Source organism: Myzus persicae, unplaced genomic scaffold (genome assembly GCF_001856785.1).
Source record: "Myzus persicae strain clone G006 unplaced genomic scaffold, MPER_G0061.0, whole genome shotgun sequence".
In the NCBI taxonomy this organism is placed as follows: Eukaryota; Metazoa; Arthropoda; class Insecta; order Hemiptera; family Aphididae; genus Myzus; species Myzus persicae.
The window spans coordinates 111,051-130,855 of record NW_019104018.1 but is presented as its reverse complement, the minus strand read 5'-3'; the positions used below and the strand labels follow the sequence as shown (position 1 = coordinate 130,855).

The following is a 19,805-nucleotide window of genomic DNA, read 5'->3' as shown; positions in this document are numbered from 1 at the left end:
AAGAATAACAGTATAATCGTTTTGAATACATTTGAAAAAAAAAGGTTTATGTATCGCCACGGGAAACTTATTTTATCCACAGACGAGAAAAAAATTTGAAAACTACCCCTGGGTAGGTATATTTCTTAGTTTCAAAAATCAGAATTCGAATAAATTCGTTATCAATTGAAAAACGGGGTCGAGCATACTCGATGAATCACCCTGTATGATTATACCGCTGCCGCACGTGCTTGAATAATGTACCATTCGAATTCGCAAGCCTGTTACCGCCAAAGTGCGAATTAATAATGAGCCGTGAATTTATTATTCACATCAATATATTATAGTAGGTAGGTTTAGACAACAGGTGGGCATATGGTTATACGGGCATGTACGAGTCTATTACAATTTGTGTCGATGAAAATCGCTTGAGCGGCGGCACATAGCGCTCGATGTGATATAATATTGCGTGCGAATATACCTTTACCGATAGGCGTATATTACATTATTATTAATGTGAAACGTTTTATATGGTCGCTTATGAATTTGGCAATATTCCACAAGCGACTGCGGTATAATATGTTCTTTTAGAAAACATAGGTTTTGTACATGTCGAACAATTTGCGGACGTATAATAATAAAATATATTTGGAGGCACCTCGGTGGGGTGTTTTCCGAGCATCGCGCGTCCCGGCACTCCTATATACATAGTCCCATATAATATGTACGCAAATAGATAATATGTTATTATATATATATACACACACAATGTTATATACCTACCTATATGCGTATATATTATATAGTCCATACCGACCGAACGGGTTTCGTCCTGCAGCACATAAGGAACGGTATAATATATGGTCATTGTTTATAGTAGAAAATATAATAGCGTTTAAAATATTAATTCACAAAAAATGTATACTAATGCCCGAAATTCCCAAGTACGGCTTAGCAGTATAAGACTGTATAATTTATAGGCAGGGAATAGTACAACACCGAAAAATTAACACCGATCGTCAACGTTTAGCGTTAGTCGTTTTTTTATTTTCAAAATTATTTCTATATTATAAAGGTACACACTGCAGGCCACATGGTGATTCTTAGAAAAGGGGAACACTCCTCTTTTCAAAAAGTATATTAACGTTTGTGGAAATATTTTTGTTGGATAATATTGTATATACAAATACCTTCTATTTATATAAACTGTAAAATAAATAATAAATAATACCATCATATTATCTTTGATCTGATCTATCTGTCTTTGATGTGAAATGATATGAATATATTATTATATCTTTTGCATATTATGAATTAGTTCAGAAAGTTTTTTTTTTAAATAATTAACTATGGAATTGGTATAATATAATAAAATATTTATTACTAAGTGAATGGCCTAAATTAAATTCATTGAAAACCGATAGGCATTGACATTTAAAAAAGGCACGCACTGTCTATGTGAGTATTTTGACCGTAGGCATAATGTAATATGGAGTATGGTAACTTTCAAATCGTTCGCACTCACATACTTACTTTATTAGTTTTTTATTTTTTTATTTTAGAAATTTTAGCACTCAACTACGATATTTTGACAATCACAATATACAATATAGTAAGGAATTAATAGTGAACATAAAAAAAATACAATATGCATGATACAGATGACAGCTAGTAATATGTAGGTATAGTAATATAACATAATCCAGTTAAAATTAAAATAACCTAATAATGCCGAACGGTTAATATTATTAACATAAATTCAATAGTTATTGGTAAATAAATATAATATAAAAGGTATAGATATGAAGAACCGTGTCGGTATTTTTCGATCTATCGAAGGCGTATTTAAGAGGATAGGGTATTCTAGGAAAGCAATGTATTTAAGAGAGTTGATAAAAGCGAAATTAATGGGGTGACGAGGGAATTTAGTTGCGTAACAAATTGAGATGTAATAATTGAAATAGGTTCAGTATTTAAATTATTCGAGTTGTCTACAGTTGCTTCTGCGTACGTCTTAGCCCTGTGTTTTCCTTTGTATCGGGTTGCTTTATTAATTATTATTAAAGTACGGTTGGTGGTCAATGTAATAGCGTGCAGAACAATGTTATATTGATATTTTAAAATTAAAAAACAAAGCTAAAACTTATTTTTAAATACGATTTTAACGAGTGAAGTTTATTGGTTTGTAGGTTGGATTGTAGGATGGGGAAAAAACTGATATCTATTATCTATACAACTATAATTATCTAATAACTTTTGATTAAATATATCTATGGTACGAGGTAGTTATGTATAGGTACTATGGGCACTAAGAAAATGATATACTATGTTGAAAAATGTATGTTTGACCATATTATAGTAAATCATAATAAGCTTTTATGATTTATTAGATGAAACGTTTTCAAAACCTATGCGATACGAATTTTTCACCTTTTTGTATTTATTTATATATAGAATTGATGGTAATATTGTAATAAAATTAATTTATGAAACACGCATTTATTTTATCGTGTTAAAAAATAAACTAAAAATGTTCCACCGCTTTAACCAATCCAATGTATGATCTGGCCATGAAAGGAGCTCTTGAGGGAAACAACACTAACCAGACCGCACCAACTTTTTCAAGAACACTGACATTCACTCCAGATTACAACCACTAATATACGTATACCTATATTTAGTGTTTGTCGATTCCGAATAATAATTACTTTGATCAACATATTAATCGATACCGCTTTTGGTCGTAACTTTTGGAGAGCGAAGAAATTAATAATTGCCGTGTAGCTCTTAAATCAATTAGGTAGGAACTATATATATTATTATTATATTATATTGTCTAGACGTCGAAGCATTTTCTTTGCGCGTTATTGCTGCAATAATAACTATCGAATTAAAAAAAAAAAAAATGTTTCGAGTATGTATACCTGGTACATTTATGAATTTATCGTGCTTGAAACGAGAAAACTCATTCGAGATCACAGCTAAAAATATATCGGATTGATTTAATGAACCAAAAAACTTACCGCAATTAAGCTTTGTAACCGGTCAATTAGCATAGTCTTCGCGATGCCTTTGGCTGAATCGACGGTGTCCTTCGCAGCGTAAAATCTACGAAGGCCCGTCTCCCGCCACTGACAGTCCCATGGCGGCACCTGGAACAGTTTTATTTTTCAATTAAGTACGAAACAATTATTATTTATCACGATTTGGTATCGACAGGTTTTTTTTTTTCTACAATTTATTAACACTCGTATATAAATATAATGTGCTATGATAACGGGGTGGCAGAAGGGGCGACGGGGTAAGAAGAAATTATAGCGAACGTTTCATTTGCATTTTAACTATGTATAGGTATTTTACAGACAGTGAAAGGTTGAGGCGGCTGTAGATACTGTTTTATAATGCATTTTATAATAACAACAATTAAAAAACGAAACGAACGAAAAAAAAACAAACACTATTGTTCGTTATCGAAAGTATCGGATGAGTCTTATTATCATATACCATCGAGCTATATAGTTTTCTTCCCTAATTACAATTGCAGGAATTCAGAATGAGCAATTAAAATGTGTTTTCAAAACGTGGCTCGGTGCATACAGGATTAGTCTTAATAATATGCATTCAAACCTAAATCAATCCACCTAGTATAGTGACTATGTAATAAATTTGAATATTTGAATAATACTGCAGCCTACGATACCCACGTCCTTTAATTTATTATAACCCACCGGTGTAGGTAATTTAAACTATATTATAATCATATACATATTGTTAATGAAGAACATTACTGACTGCAATGAATATAATTTATATAAAATATATTAGGTATATGCGTATGCCTAAATTTTAGAAAAGAATTATTAACCATGCCTAAATAACTAATGAAATACATTTTTTGTACTATAGCTAGGATTCTTTTTTCGTAAACCGTTTCACTGCGATAGTATAATAATGTGTCTAATTAATCAAGTCCTACATATTATACAGGATTGTGGTGAAATACGGTTATGTAAATATTGCCATTCATTTTATGTAAAATAGTTGTAACAAAATTTGAAAAAAAGATATTATAAGAAGGTTATAATTCGTATGTGTAGTAACATATTTTACTATTAATCAACGACATATATATGCATATATATTAAATAGAGAGAGTTATCTGCTTGGTTTGCATTTATTTTTCACCGTGTACGTTCAAGGTGCAAAATCGTATTCAAAATGTGTTTTATATAGATCTTAACATTATTATACAACATTATATACTTAGAGCTATATATAGGTATACATCTATAACTCGCAAATATAAATTTTAAACGTAATACTATAAATAAAATCAGCTCTGCTACAAAATATAAGTTGCACTTAAACAACGAAGTCATACATCATTTTAGTCTGAAATACTCTTATTTGTTTTATCTGCAAAATAACAGTAAAATCATTAAACCGCAAATCGTTCCACTGTGAAAATAAAAATGACGAAAACCACGTAAAAATATGAGAGAACAAAATAACAAATTGATACGTGTACAGTAAAATATTTTTATCTCATCCAGCCAATTGTGTATTATAATAATAAATATTAGAAACGCGATTACTCTTAAAATCGATTTTCATCGTCGTCCCGTACGAGAGACATAAAATACGACTTCCGCGATGACCAAATTATAACTCCACGAGAGATTTTCTAAAATTATATTACATTATATGTACACAAAATAGATAATATTTCATATACACGCGATACACCTAAAAGTACGTTATTACTTATTGCTGCAATACATATACTATATACTATACGAGAATGAATAATACATTTCCTATTAAGAATTTATATATTATCAAGTTGATTCATTGGTCGGTTGGTTATAAACCTATTTATATTTAAAGCGTACATATTATAATAATATAATATAATAATCGTACACGAATCGACCACTGACGTACCAGCGCATAGCAGCTACCATGGTATATAACAGATAACTAATGGCTCTACAAATGATGTGTTTTTCGAACGCTCAAATAGCTGCTGCACACAATATTATTACAATGTAATAGACGGTGTAAAGCCACGTAACGTTATTATTTATATTAGATTTCGAAATACCTATATATTGTATATATGCCTACGTTTTTTTAAATATTTTGTTGTGTCGAAATCACGTTGCCACAAATAATCGTAATAACAATATGTCATCCGACTTATTTTATCACGAGAAAAATAAATTTAAAAAACCATGTCCGTTTTTAATTGTTGTCTTGGACGCGGATGCATCGCGGTGCGTGATAATATAATATTATAATGCTATAATTCACATACATATGTCATATAGGTATACAGAAAGCAGCATCCCCGTTATCAAACGACCCGTATAAATCGACCGAACACGAGGAATGCCACACACAACGCCACGATGTCGTTTGCCGTATCCTTTTATTTTTTTATTTCGATTTTATCGTTTTTTCCCGTAGCCAAAAACACGTTGGTATTCCACCACAACACTATAATATTATAATAATACTGCGCGTAGAAGGAAAAATTGTATTAAATCAGCACCGCGGTCCAAAATAATAATGTTGAAGTCTTGCTAGGTATGTAATATTACTATAATAATAATAATATGTTCTCTGATATGATATGACATATACTGCTGCAGTAGTAGCAGAATAATAAAAAACACACAAATATTAGTTAATACAATAATATTATTGTGTCGCTTTTTTTTTCGTTTACAAGAATAATACGAGTCAATTATTGCATTTATATAAGAAATTTGCATTTTTTTTAAAGCGGTTATGTGGAAAATATGAATGTAATATATATATAGGTAAGTGAAAGAAAAATATATAATGTAAAATAAGGCTACCACGTATTTGATGCGTGTTATCTCTGGATCGATTGTAATGTAAACCAGTTTTTTATTTATATATACCTACACTTACATACATATATCCGTAAATCGAAAACATGAATGGAAGTATATATGTATACATATATAAACCTATATGGCATAATATGTAATGTAATAATAACGAAGATAAAAATAAATAAAACGGTATATATATATGTGGGTATATACCTATACTTTGAAACATGTGTGTATACATTACTTTATTATGCGTATAATATAATGCAGAAATGTATACAAAACATGGAAATAACATATTAAGAGTACCATCCTTAACCATACTTATGACATTATTGACGTGGCACCGTCCATCGTATAATATACGTACACCTATATACATATTATATTATAATTAAAAAGTCCACTGACCAACTCTCGCGTATGGTTGCGAGGCTTGGACGACGACCAAACAGGCAGAGAGAAGCTCGAGAACATTCGAGAACAAAATTTGGAGGAAAATATCATGTCGAAATCCTGTCATTTCTGATTCAATTGTCAATAACGCTGACCCAAAACAAATTTCTTCGTTTATAGGCAGTTGACTTTAAATATTTTTTATAATTATTGATATTTTTTTCCGGCTAATTTATGAAAACAGTGCGCATTTTTGAGCTGTAATAATTTTAGAAGGTTACAATAATAATTTAAATGTATTTATTTCTGTATAGAATTAATACACAAGCAGAATATGTCAATATAAATTTGCGACTTCCCCGGGACACAGAGGACACCCCCCCCCCCTCCTAAATACGTGCCTGAAAGTTTAAAAAAAGTGATGGCGGCAGTAAAGTAGGAAGTAGATCTAGTTTTTATAAAAAAAAAAAAGTAAAATAAATTTCGTGTCATATCGTAACCAATCGCCGATGACCGGAAACACTGATAGCGCCGTAAACCACCGGCGCGAGTGTCGTGGACCAAAGTTCTCATACCACGGTTAGCGTATGACGTTTCATACTACATATATGGACGTACAGTATGCGCCAATGATAAGTGATTCTGGACTGTGACTTATAGAAAAATGGTAAAGAACACGTGGTCCACGAAATTCATGCAGGTGCTATCAGTGTTTCCGGCCATTGGTTGCGATATAACACGATTATTCACCATCGTAAAACAATTTGTAAAAACAAAAACCAAAGATTATTCAAAAGAAAATTGGTACCTGAGAGCGTTTGAGGTTTGAAAAAAACTCTTTCGTCGGAGGTCCCCGTACTTCAAAAGTTTAACAACCGCTGGCATAGAAGATGGTCATAATTATTATTCGTGTTGTGTACGCCTGTGCATCGGGTGACTACACTGGCACTTACTGGTAATATTTCGAACGAGGAAAAGTTTTATTTGAATGTACATTTGGGTTTTCACGGTTATTCGTACGGCTTAAAAGTAATCGTAAATAATATTAAATGTGTATATTTTTTTTTCTAAGACATTACAATGTTAGGTCCGTACAATGTGTATCGCGTGAGAGTTAAATAAGACCATTTCGGCATGGACAGAAACCGTAGAGACGACCACTTGAAACAGTATTTTATAGGTACTACCTACTCCACGATACTATATCCTAGTCGGCTGCACTATAATCAAGTGTTGTGGCGTCGTGCTGAAAATGAGAATAATTCGTCGACTGCGAGTACCTAGTACCTACGTACCTATACCTGCGAGGTAAGGATTACGCGTGTCGTATTATTATAGGTGTGGTTGTCAAATTGAATATATAAATATCGATGAACACATATTGAAACTACAAAAAGGTAAAAATAGAACTTACAGTCGGTAATCGCAAGACTTAATCAGATCAAATCGATACATAAAAATTGTATGGGTAGGGCAAGGATAGAGAGAACATTCGAAACCGATCACAAATCTAATGTTTCATCGTTAACGTACATATTATAGTACTACGGCAGTACTACTACTACTACTACTACTACTACTACTACTATTACTACTACTACTACTAATACTCTACTACTACTACAGTAATAAAACGCTATGCAAATATTTTAAACATAAAATATAATAAATGTTCATGCATTTTTTTTTATCGATTTATTTTGGCACCGGCGTTAGGTCAGGTTGTAAAAAAAAAAAAAGTACGTATAAGAATGAGTTTTATATTCAAGTCTTACACGTTGTTTATATATTATGAGTACATGCAATTATAATATTTACAACTCGCTGCGAGCATCCATGTATGCCGATTGTCGGCTACTGATACGTAAATATTGTTAACCATCGTAGGTACATCGTAGGTATAGGTACTCGCGATATCAAATAAATAATTATGTTATTATGTTCGACAATCTTTCACACCCGATTCGATAAAAATAAACAGCGAACAGTTATTATTTGTATTCGTTTTAGATATAACTTTTTACTAAAACGTTTCAAGTTCGAGTGTCCACACGAGCATCTATGTAGAATGTAGATATACCTATATATGTATAGGGCGATTCACCGCGAGCATACTCGTCCCGATTGTATTTCAATTAATATAAAATGTATTCAAACTCTGATTTTTGGAATTTTTAAATATGCTCTAAGACAGTATTATTTTTAAATTCTTGACATTTTTTTGTACTACTTAGGGAGTGTCTTGTGGTGATTCATCTTAGTGATTCACTAAGCATGATCATTACTAAGCATGCTCATTTTTTCTTTTCAATAATACGCGATTATTTAAAAACTGATGAATTGAATTTTTAAATACACCTACCTACTTAAAGGCCATAAATTCTTGAGCTTTTTTTTGGACTAAGTAATTACATTCCTTAGTGTGGGGATACAAACTTCAATTTTTCAAATGAGAACCCCACTTTTTTACTGTAAATTATTTAGTGGATATTTTTTTGAACATTTGTATATGAACTTATAGTTCAAAACTCGAACAAGTAATCCCTCAGTTATTCAAATGTTTATAGTAACGATAATATTATAACCTTTAAAAAAGGTTAATAAAATTATAAAAGCATTAAATAGATGTCATATCGGATCTAGAATTTACCATACTCATAACAGTAAGTAAACACTTAGACCATTTATACAAATTCGAAATTCTAAATTAAATGTTGATAGATTAATATGCAACTCATCAAAGTCCGCATAATCAAACCCATTATCATTAGTAGATGCCTACACAAAGTTAAATAACTCAATAACTAATAACAGTAATAACAGTTACTCGTTCAAATTTTGATTTTGACGCTTCAAAATGTTAAGAAAAATTATCCAAAAGTAATTTATAACAGAAAATGGGAATATTATAAAAATTGAAAACATGGTCTTTAAATAGGTGTGGTAAAAAATTCCAACAATCAGATTTTAAATATAACCGCGTATTATTGAAAATAAAAAAAGCGCTTGAGTACCTATACTTAGTGAATCACACTGTATACTAATGTTATATAGGTACTATACGTTACTACCTGAATAACCCTTGTGCGAACATAGCTGGTGACTGGTGTATCTCAGTTTTAGTGTACCTCAGATTACAGGAAAATCGTCCAGAAAATGTACCAGGCTTTGTGAAATAATTCGATCTGGATGGGCAACTACAGGTCGCGGATTAGTGATAGCACTTGGTTTATTTTTTTGATGTACTCCCTAAACTTTTTTGAGATCTCTCTGATTGATGAATAAATAATGTTTTATTATCTGTTATCGTAATAGGCGCATATAATATTTAAGTTATTTAATGTCCTACTATTATACGTCTCGTTGTTGTGCTGTTACTTTCATGTAAAGGGGAAACCGTATATATTTGTAATAAATAAATAAATAAATAATCTGCAGTTACCAATAACAACCATTAAAAAAAAACCCCCCAAAAAATCTCAATTGTCACTGTGAATCTCAAAATACTTGATAAATATGAAATAATTCGACTTAAATACGTACTACATATACGGTTAGAAAGCGCTGCAGTATCATCTCATCGGAGGCCTAACACTGCGTTTAATATTTATTGGTACTCACTTTTTTTTTTTTATCTAATCCCCGAACGAGTATCTTTTGACACACGAGCTATAATAGTCGTCGTAATAATACATAATATGTGAAATGTCCGTACAATCGTTATTACCAGCAGCCTGCAGGATGGTATTATACGATTTTAATTTTTATTGGACGATCATTATAATATTGCACTACACCTCCCGCTCATATTTTTTATTATATATTGTATACCGAATAATAACCGATCGAAATCCGATTTTGTAATACCCGAACCCGCGACGCGACCAGAACGAGTTTGTCGGTCAGACGAAACCGACACACATACAACGGCTCTGCTATCGCAAGGTATAGGCTAACCAATATTATATAGGTAGGTACATTAGGCGGGTACATTAAATATTATATACCTGCGATATATTTTACGCGTATTCTGTTGCCGAGACCGTCCATAAATTACTATTGTACATTTGTACGCAATATTATCGTCCGGAGTATCTCTCGCGTACATACATATATATATACGTAATATATTATACATGTTAAATATAATAACATAATATACATAATATTATGCGCCGGGTAATAGGTACGTACAAGTATATTATTATAATAGAGTGCGCGTGTCCGCCGTCATCCTCCGCCGACCATTAGCTCGAATTACGCTTATATCAATATTATAGCTTCGATTCGTTCACATAATAAAATATAAATCGCGTATGTACATCGCACACACACACACACATACACACACACACACACACACACACACACACACATACACACACATTAGTCATCACAGTATCACACACAGACACACACACACACACGTATATACACATACAAATAGTCAAACGTGAGACGTACAGGAGACGCATATAGCCGTCCATATGTAGCTGCAGGGCGCGAGTCATGACATTATAATAAATTGCGTTGACAGTATAAATTTAAAAAAAAGACAGTCAAATTTCGCCAGTACATTTTATAGTGACTTGAAATCAGACCCCGCCGGCAACGTCATCGTCGTCGTACAGATAGGAAATTTGAAACACCCAAGACGTTGTTACTGTAGGTACTCCTATGGTTTTGATACCTATATAATGTACAGGTACTTCATGTCTCCACGCGAATAAAATCGCTTGTTTACATGAATTCGATTCGTGTGATATTATAACTATAATAGGCGTTTATATGGGGAGAGAGGGGAGGCTAAGGAGGCTGGGCAGAGAATTTTTTTTTAGAAATAAAAAACTGTTTGTTTTCAGTTTTTATAGTGCATATGATTTAGGGGTTTCAAGTGCACACCGCACATATTATGTTTACAGCGCTGTTTGTGCCTTTTGACTGTTTTTTGTCCTCTGCATTACTCTTTTTTTCCTGTTTAACCGACAGCAAGGAGATTCTTTTTTAACAATACTACTCCTATGCTGCCATAGTTTATTGCCGAAACATTTAAATGCACACAATATATAACATTCAAATACATAATACTCATAAGGACCTCTGCCCTAATTATAGGTATTAGTTATTAGGTGCTCAACAGACTGAAGTTTTTGATGTTTTCTTTTTTTATACCCCGCGATCGCTTTAAACCAGTTTTGGATTCATATATCCTACTACGGTGCGTACTGAAATATTCCGCCCGGGTATTTTATTTCCCACGTGCAATATTATGCAACAAAAATAAGTTTTAATTTTCGATTTATTTTTCCCGCAAATTCGAAGTAGAAAAACCTATATGGCCACGTTGATTGTACGAGTGGTCGTTAATTGAGACTATATACATAGTTTTATCGGTGGAATTTGCATATAATCGAAAACACGCGGTTTCTGGTGACATCTATTATACCTCGCACTATAACATTATGTATATCTCGAATATAAATAATAATGAGTCGCACATCCACTATCTATATTTTATCACATTATATATTATAGTTTATTAGATATTTTCATTACGTGGCCGTTTGGTTCCGTACCAAAACTGTTCACGTCAAGAAATTGTCATCGTCGTCCACTTAACGAAATACTTAAAATTTTAAAATTCATTATTAGATGCGGGCTGTTGCAGTGTTAGGTGTTGATTCTACCTATTTTTTAAAATGTTTTATATGTATGACACCGACGCTATACAAATAAAACCTACCACGAAGTTGCAAATATGAATAACTGTAACAATAATAAATAATATTTATTGTCATTTTTATGCATATATTTGAATAGTATACGTAAACTATCTGCTTAATGTACTGAATATAATTTCGCTACAATATTCCTGTCTGCCACTCTACGAAAAGTCGATAATGTGATTTATTCAATAAATTTTATTTTATTTTACGGTTCCATTAATATATGCTGGACATGAGTAATTTTACCATACGCCGATTTCCACGAAAACGCCGAATACTTACTACACACCAAGTCGATGTGACATTATTGAATAGCATACAAAATATTGAAATAATATATATTTATACTGAGTATACTGCGTAGGTATACTACTTGTGCAATTTTAGACTCGAAAACAATAGCTAAAAACCATTAAGGTACAAGTTTTAAATTCAACTAAATAATTTGATATATGTACAGACAGACAATACAATAGCGTCAAACAAGCGAACAAATCTTAAACGGTTTCGTTGTCTTATCTGACAGCAAAATTAAATGGTACGATATTGTTGTGTCGCTTTACTCGTATTATATATATACACGAAATGGCAATCGACAAGACAAAATAATATCAATTTAATCAGATTGAAATCATTGGTTGCAGTCGATACATTTCGAACAGACATAATATTATTGTCTGTGCACACATTAATAATGCAATTCGAAAGTTGTACATTAAAACGACCAAATTTAAATTGACTAAATCCGAATAACCAATGAACACATTGATTGACGTCTTTGACTCGCAATCCTCTAAAAGCCGTACTTCAACTGGGTTTTAGCATTCCGTGCACTTAAAGTGGTCGTAAGTATAATATACAATAATATATCTTTCGTTAAGACAAGACGTTACAACTGATTACATCATCGTTTCCGGCCACCGAAAGATTATCTCACTATATAGACTTCCTGATATCCTCTCTGATGCAATATACATCACGTATCGGGGTATAATAAACTTTTGGTCTCGAAACAAAATTAAAATGGCAACTTTTGTTTTCCTATACAGTACAAATACGCTGCGGTATTGAAATTCCGCAGTATAATTTATAGTAATAACATATTTATATCATTTGTACGCAATAAGCGTGTATATACATCTGATACAATAATATATATTAAACTGTTATCCAGACGCATCTATGTAACTGTGTAAGTAACTTTAAAATAATGCATTTAACATTTATTAGATTGGATTACACTTTCGCTAAAACTCTTCGTATGATTATAATATATTAAAATAATCCTTATATATATATAAACGCTTGAGATTGTACATTTGTAATTATATACGTAAACATACTCGACACGAATCTAATTTTGACATTTGACACATTATAATATTTGTTGAATAATTTATTATTCAATATAAATACATACAACAAACATTACTTAATACGACATAATTATAGATCTGTGTGCAATTTGTTATCCATTTAATTAATAATTTTTATATAGATATGTAATATGTATGATTGAAATTCCTTTTAATATTACAACATTTAAAAACGTATTTGCTTACGCACTTAAATATCGTTCTCAATACACACGCACTCCCTCGTTATATTTGTGTGCGTATGTTGTACCATAATAAGCGACCTATCTAAAGCCATTAAAGTATGAAATAATATTAAAAAGTCAAACACATATATATCTATAATGAAGCAAACTATAATTGTAAATTATACATATTATATAAGCGTATATAACCAACCAGTAATAATATTATCATCAATCAGAAACTGTGGTATTCGACTTAATGTACAGGATATTTTGTGTGAAGATTTCAAACTTGTTGATTATTTTTTCTATAAAATAGAAATTTAAATAAATCTACGAATGCCGAGATTTAAATTTACAAATATAATAGTATAGGTGCGCTACAGAGTTCTAAGAAAGCCAACCCTGCTGTCGACTAAATTTAAATTACAATCAAATGTGTATCTACAGCAACCTATTGAATTTCGTTTAGGATTATTTTTAACAATAATGATAAAATATAAAAAAAATACATAGTTTAATAATAATAATTAAATTTAAAAAAAAAAATACAAATCATTAAAACGTGTTTATGCTTTGTAAGCCATTGCTGTATGTACTGTATAGCCATAAATTATATGACACGGTTAAATTATTCTTAAACATTTAACTTATTGAGATTTTTTTTTCTCGTATTTTATAACGATCCAATAACTATATAAATGCATATAAATAGTCTAACTTAAAAATTAGAATATAATATGTTAATAATACGCACATTTATCGCATATAGATATTCAAATTATAAAGTTTGATTCGATGACATTTTGTATACACTGAATAAGAAACGCTGATACGGAGAAAACATTATTACAACATGTTGTTTTAATTAAAAATAACAAACTGTCGTGCAATATTAAAAGCAAAATAATAAATATATGATGTCTCAGTGCAAAGGAAATATTCAAATATAATCATATTTTATTCACACGGACGACCTGACACGGCTGACCCAATACAATTATAACCGACTGGAATTCATTTTATGAAACCTGCCCTACCCGAATATCATTTAAGTTGGCCCAAAACCGGCGAACACCGCGATATTAATACCTATACGCGAGTGGGCAATACTGCAACTGTAATATAAGCGTAAGATAATGATGTAATTGTTTTACATTTCAAAATTGTACCAGGCACGAATGTCTCGGGGTTCGTGAAGGGGATCATATTTTGAAACCGTGCTATAAATTCGAATTTACAATAATACAAACCCATAAATTCAGATTTAGTTCGACAGGTAGTCGTCGATAATACTAAACGAGTAAAACAGACGTCGTAGGCGCAATAATATATTTTTTTTATAGTGCTTATTATTGTGTTCGAAATTCTTGTCTTGTCGCAGCTATAAGCATTAACAACGTAATACGTCTAATTAAAAATTTTTTAAAAATTTATTTTTCAAGTAATCAAATTAGATGCAAGTATAACGGTACAATACGAATAAGCCTATTCATGATTAGGCAATTTCGAATCGACATGATTATAGGGTAAATATGTTAATTTTCGTTCTAGGCCCGAAACAATAAGCAGAACGCCGAGGAGTAAACCATAATTTTTAACGAAATATAATATTATTATTATACAAAACCACCTATCCGCCTACCTACTATATTATATTATTGTTTATTTTATACATCGTTAAACTTTACAGCAAACCCAGAGAAACGATATTACAAATGTGAATTGTTTGGAGTGTAGGTACCTATGTATATAATATGCATAGGTACTTACAACAATAATATCACCTAAGAAATGTCGAGTTTTCCGCGGTAAATGGTAACACAAAAAGTTAAATGTTTTGTACTCGATTGTGTGTGCATGTGTGTGTGTGTTTAAATAAAAAATAAAATATGTAATTTATTCAGAATCCATAAAGAATTCCACCGTCAGGATTTCGCTGAATAGGCTATTATTTAGTATAAAGACGTGTCCGTAATCCGTATGAATTAAGAGCTTACTTAACATTGGCGTACTATTAATATAGACACAACAACTGTCCACATGAAAATATAATAATCGTACAAACCCGATAGACATATCCACACGGCGCCCACGCGCAAACAATAGACTAATGACGCTTAGTATTTTGTTCACATATATTTTTCACGGATTAAGCATAATATTTTTTATAATACGTCAATTTATTCATATTATTATTTCTCTTACAGTAACGTACGTTATAACTTATAATTTTGTAAAACAGTAATGACTAATAACTTAGCCTAATGTCTTCGGTTATGATAATATTTGGAGAGTAAAAAGAAAAAAAGCTGAGATATAAAAAACGGGCCGACGAATAGTATAAAATAAACCATATATACACGAATATTAATACGCCTTGTACATTTCGCTCTGCATGATACTGAATTATAAAAATAAAAGAACACCGGGGAACTCGATCTGCTGTATAGTAATTGATATAGTTGTCAAATCTTACCTACGCCTCTATTATCTATACCTATAGTAATACCAATGTATTTATTACATACGTATAAATTGCAAATAAAATATTCCCGCTTTTCAGTGTTTTTTTGCTTTGGTTTTTCTCGATTGTTACGAAAGTACCTAATAGAAATTTGACTGCATTAACCCTCCCCCCTCAAAGAAAAAAATACTAAATCCAATTCGCTTTTTTACCCTCACTGCGAAGATTTTAATTGCCACTTTCCTACATTAGAGTAAATATCCGTATATAATAAGTAACGAGTGTCCAACGTCACAATAAAATGAATCAAGAGTATTATTTTATGATTGTAACGACGAGGTAAATATGTTGTCTGCATAGTGCATAATAATATATGCTGCAAATTGCCGCCGCACACCTTCAGGTCAAAATATTATTGTTTTTTTTTCGCGGTCCGATCAAATATTTATTTATTGCTGGATCAACATCACACACAGATTAAGGATTTTTTTTCTCTGTGCAAAATTATAAAATCAATTCGCAGACCCCCGCGACTGCTGTCTGCTTTATATTATTATATAAATAATATATACATATACATTAAATGCTTGCTTGAGTTGTTATACTTATATAACTCCGCTATGCGTTATTATACATTTTACTACGTACACTTAACAGTTTCCGCCTCAGTGATATAGAATGAGCATCGATATATATTTAATATAATCTCTGCAGTCTGGGCGAAATTAATTCTATCTCAAGAACTGGATAAGTTCGTATACATTGTGTATAAAAATATACATTCGTGTGTGTGTGTGTGTGTGTGTACCTGCCTACAATTGAATTTACATTAAGTAGGTGCTTATGAAAAACGAGTTTACAGTAATTTATACTCCATATAGAATAAGTTCGATTAGATTGTACAGGATGCATCACGTACCATTTAACGTTGAACTGCATTTAAATATGTCAAATCTTTATTTATATTATGCAAAACATGTTAATATGGTCTTCTCGGCTGATTCAAATTTGAAGGGGAGGGGGGTGGGAAATAATAAAACGGTAAGCGTTTAAATCGTTTGAACTCGATGTAATATTATTATAAATCGTTTTAGATTTCGAACTGAGCTGAAGTCTACAATGATAATATTTCTCCAAAAACGACTCGGAACGAAAACGCTGCCACTATACATTACATGTACCTATTTCTAGACTAGACATTGAACATAAACTATAAACTTTAGACCGCACATAATTTATCGATCGCCTCGGTCGAAGTGGCTTTCGAGAACTTTGGGAGAAACGAATGGAGACGAAAACTGAACAAATAATCTTGACAGTATTCGTGCGAACCGAATTTCTTTTAGAATATTATGGTTTTTCGAAAACAATAAATTGTCTAGTTATAAAATAAATTAAGAACGATAAAATTACACCGCATATCGGTCCGTTTGTTTTTTTCCATATAGTTCAGCACTTCCTCCATAGTTTTTCTAAAATCGATCGCAGACAATAAACTCTACGATTCCGTTCGGGCGATAAAATGGACGGCTGTTCGTTATTATTGCACGCAGATGAAATGGTGTGGGACATTTCGAATATCCAAACTCTAAATTTAACCAAATTTAACTTCTATAAAATCGTTGCTGCCATCAATACGATTGGGTAACACGACGGCCATTACATCGAAACGTTTCGGGAATCGTTAAGTGCTTCGGTTCCGCATTCTAGTGCGCAACATGTTTTGTTTTCGACAACCGCGATGACGTCGACTGATGCAATTGCAGACTGCATATCACAATACCATCACTCGACGTCTGTACACATCACAGTATGCAAATGCACGTGAAACGAATTCGCATGCCCCGGCGTATATAAATAGATTTATAGGTGTACACATTAATATCATATTCGTTTGTATAATGCTGGTGTTGCAGTGCTCGCGACCACGTGTGTGCATATCATTAATTACTATTATCCTTATGATAATAGACCGCCGGCGACTGCATAAACCGGCTCTAATTATTTTATTCGTAAGGCCAAAGTGATCGCATCGGGAGTGCGATTATACGATATCAGTGCCGAGCAACAATTACCAAGCACTCACCTACCTATATCAGCAGTAATGGCAGCCCGGGCGCGAGTATCTGTGCGAATAAGGGCTCGACCGGTTCAACGGCTAAATAAGTATCATTTCCTGCACGCCCCTACTACGTCCTGATGACGTCGTCACCGTACGCTGCGGACTAAAAGATTTAAATAAATAATTATTATGTTGCGCTGTTATAATATGTTTGTAACTACGATATTTTTTTACATAGTACGGAAATCCACCAATATTGGTGTAGGAATGTAGGATGTATAATCATGGCCTATCTACGGGAGGCTTGAGCGGCGGCGCACCCTAGAGCGAATATTACAGTTCCCCCAGAATTTTAATCATCTTAATTTAAAAAATACTATTGACTTATTATAATGTACGGAGTTTAAAAATAATATTTATTGTTACCTAGTATGTCGTTCTGCGGGTACCTTGTTGTATCGAAGTCGTGGCGAATGGCGATAATACTAATATCATCAATTTTCTAATTATTTATCATAATCATGTATCATATTATTATTATCATCACGTCAGAACGTAATATGAATAGTAATATCTTTATTGATGTTCAAACACCATCTTAATCACCCGGAGGCTATGATATTTAATTTATTATACGACCAATAGGTGGAAGTTAAAAAGTATGTAATAAGGGACTTCAGCCCCCCCCCCCCAAAAAAAAAATATATATTTGATCACCCTACGCCTATATAATATATATATAATAGGTACGTCACGACGGACTGGCCGACGACGTCCACATCACTCTCTCTCTCTCTCTCTCTCTCTCTCTCTCTCTCTCTCTCTCTCTTTAATTTCTATACACATAATTTACACGCATATCATTACATATTATATATTATGTTGTTATATAATAATATTATACGTCTCTCTCGCCGCGAGTAAGACATAACAATAATGTTGTCCTTATCTAACTGTACACATCGTCCGCCCGCTGCAACGACAGCACGCAGGCACGTGTCCTCGGCGACCGTATTCCCAAAATCAAGGACGAGCCGCTCTTTGGCCCGGTCAAAGGAAACCTCCGTCGTCTTCCGAGTCTCTGACCTCATATATATATGCGTGCGTGCGTGCGTGCGTGTGTGTGTGTGTGTGTGTGTGTGTGTGTGTGTGTAACGATTACAAGATATTTATTGTATTATATTATTATACAGGTGGTATATTATATATTATGTGCGTGCGCGCAAGTTATAACCAAGTGCATATTATAATATTATTATAGTGTTTGGATTTGAATTCGTTTTGCTGTTAAACCGCGTGCGCCATAATACTAATACCTATATATATTTATCGATGCACGGTTTTAATTTAAATACTCGTGTCGATTATGTAAATCGCTCGGAACAATTGATCTTGTTAATATGTATATTTATTTTTATTGCGATCGTGTGCATATGATAAATAATGCGTTTTTGAATTTTGGTAACCCGAACGCTTTCTAAGAGTATAATATTATAATATAATATACATATACCTACCTACCCATAACTATAATGTTAAAACCCGACAAACAAATGATAAAAAGAAAGTTTTTTTTATAATAAACATCTGTGTCGAAACACGCGCTATAATTAACTGAACAGTTAGTGTCAATTATTAAATGTATTTTTTGATTATTCGTGTTTTATGGTAAACACGAGTTCTCAATAAATATAGGTAGGCAGTAAGTACCCACCTAACCTATTCTGGAGATTATAGTTTTTAACACTTATACAAAATAACATATTATATT

At 32.2% G+C, this 19,805-nt stretch overlaps 1 protein-coding gene across 1 annotated transcript in view; it reads right to left on the bottom strand.

Moving 5' to 3' along the window:
* Nucleotides 1-19,805, bottom strand: part of LOC111037649 — a 76,510-nt gene that overhangs the window by 30,797 nt on the left and 25,908 nt on the right. The window contains exon 2 of the mRNA XM_022320332.1: nucleotides 3,003-3,131. Coding sequence (XP_022176024.1) covers nucleotides 3,003-3,035 — 33 coding nt within the window. The 5' untranslated portion in view covers nucleotides 3,036-3,131. The remainder of the gene's footprint in view (nucleotides 1-3,002; nucleotides 3,132-19,805) is intronic.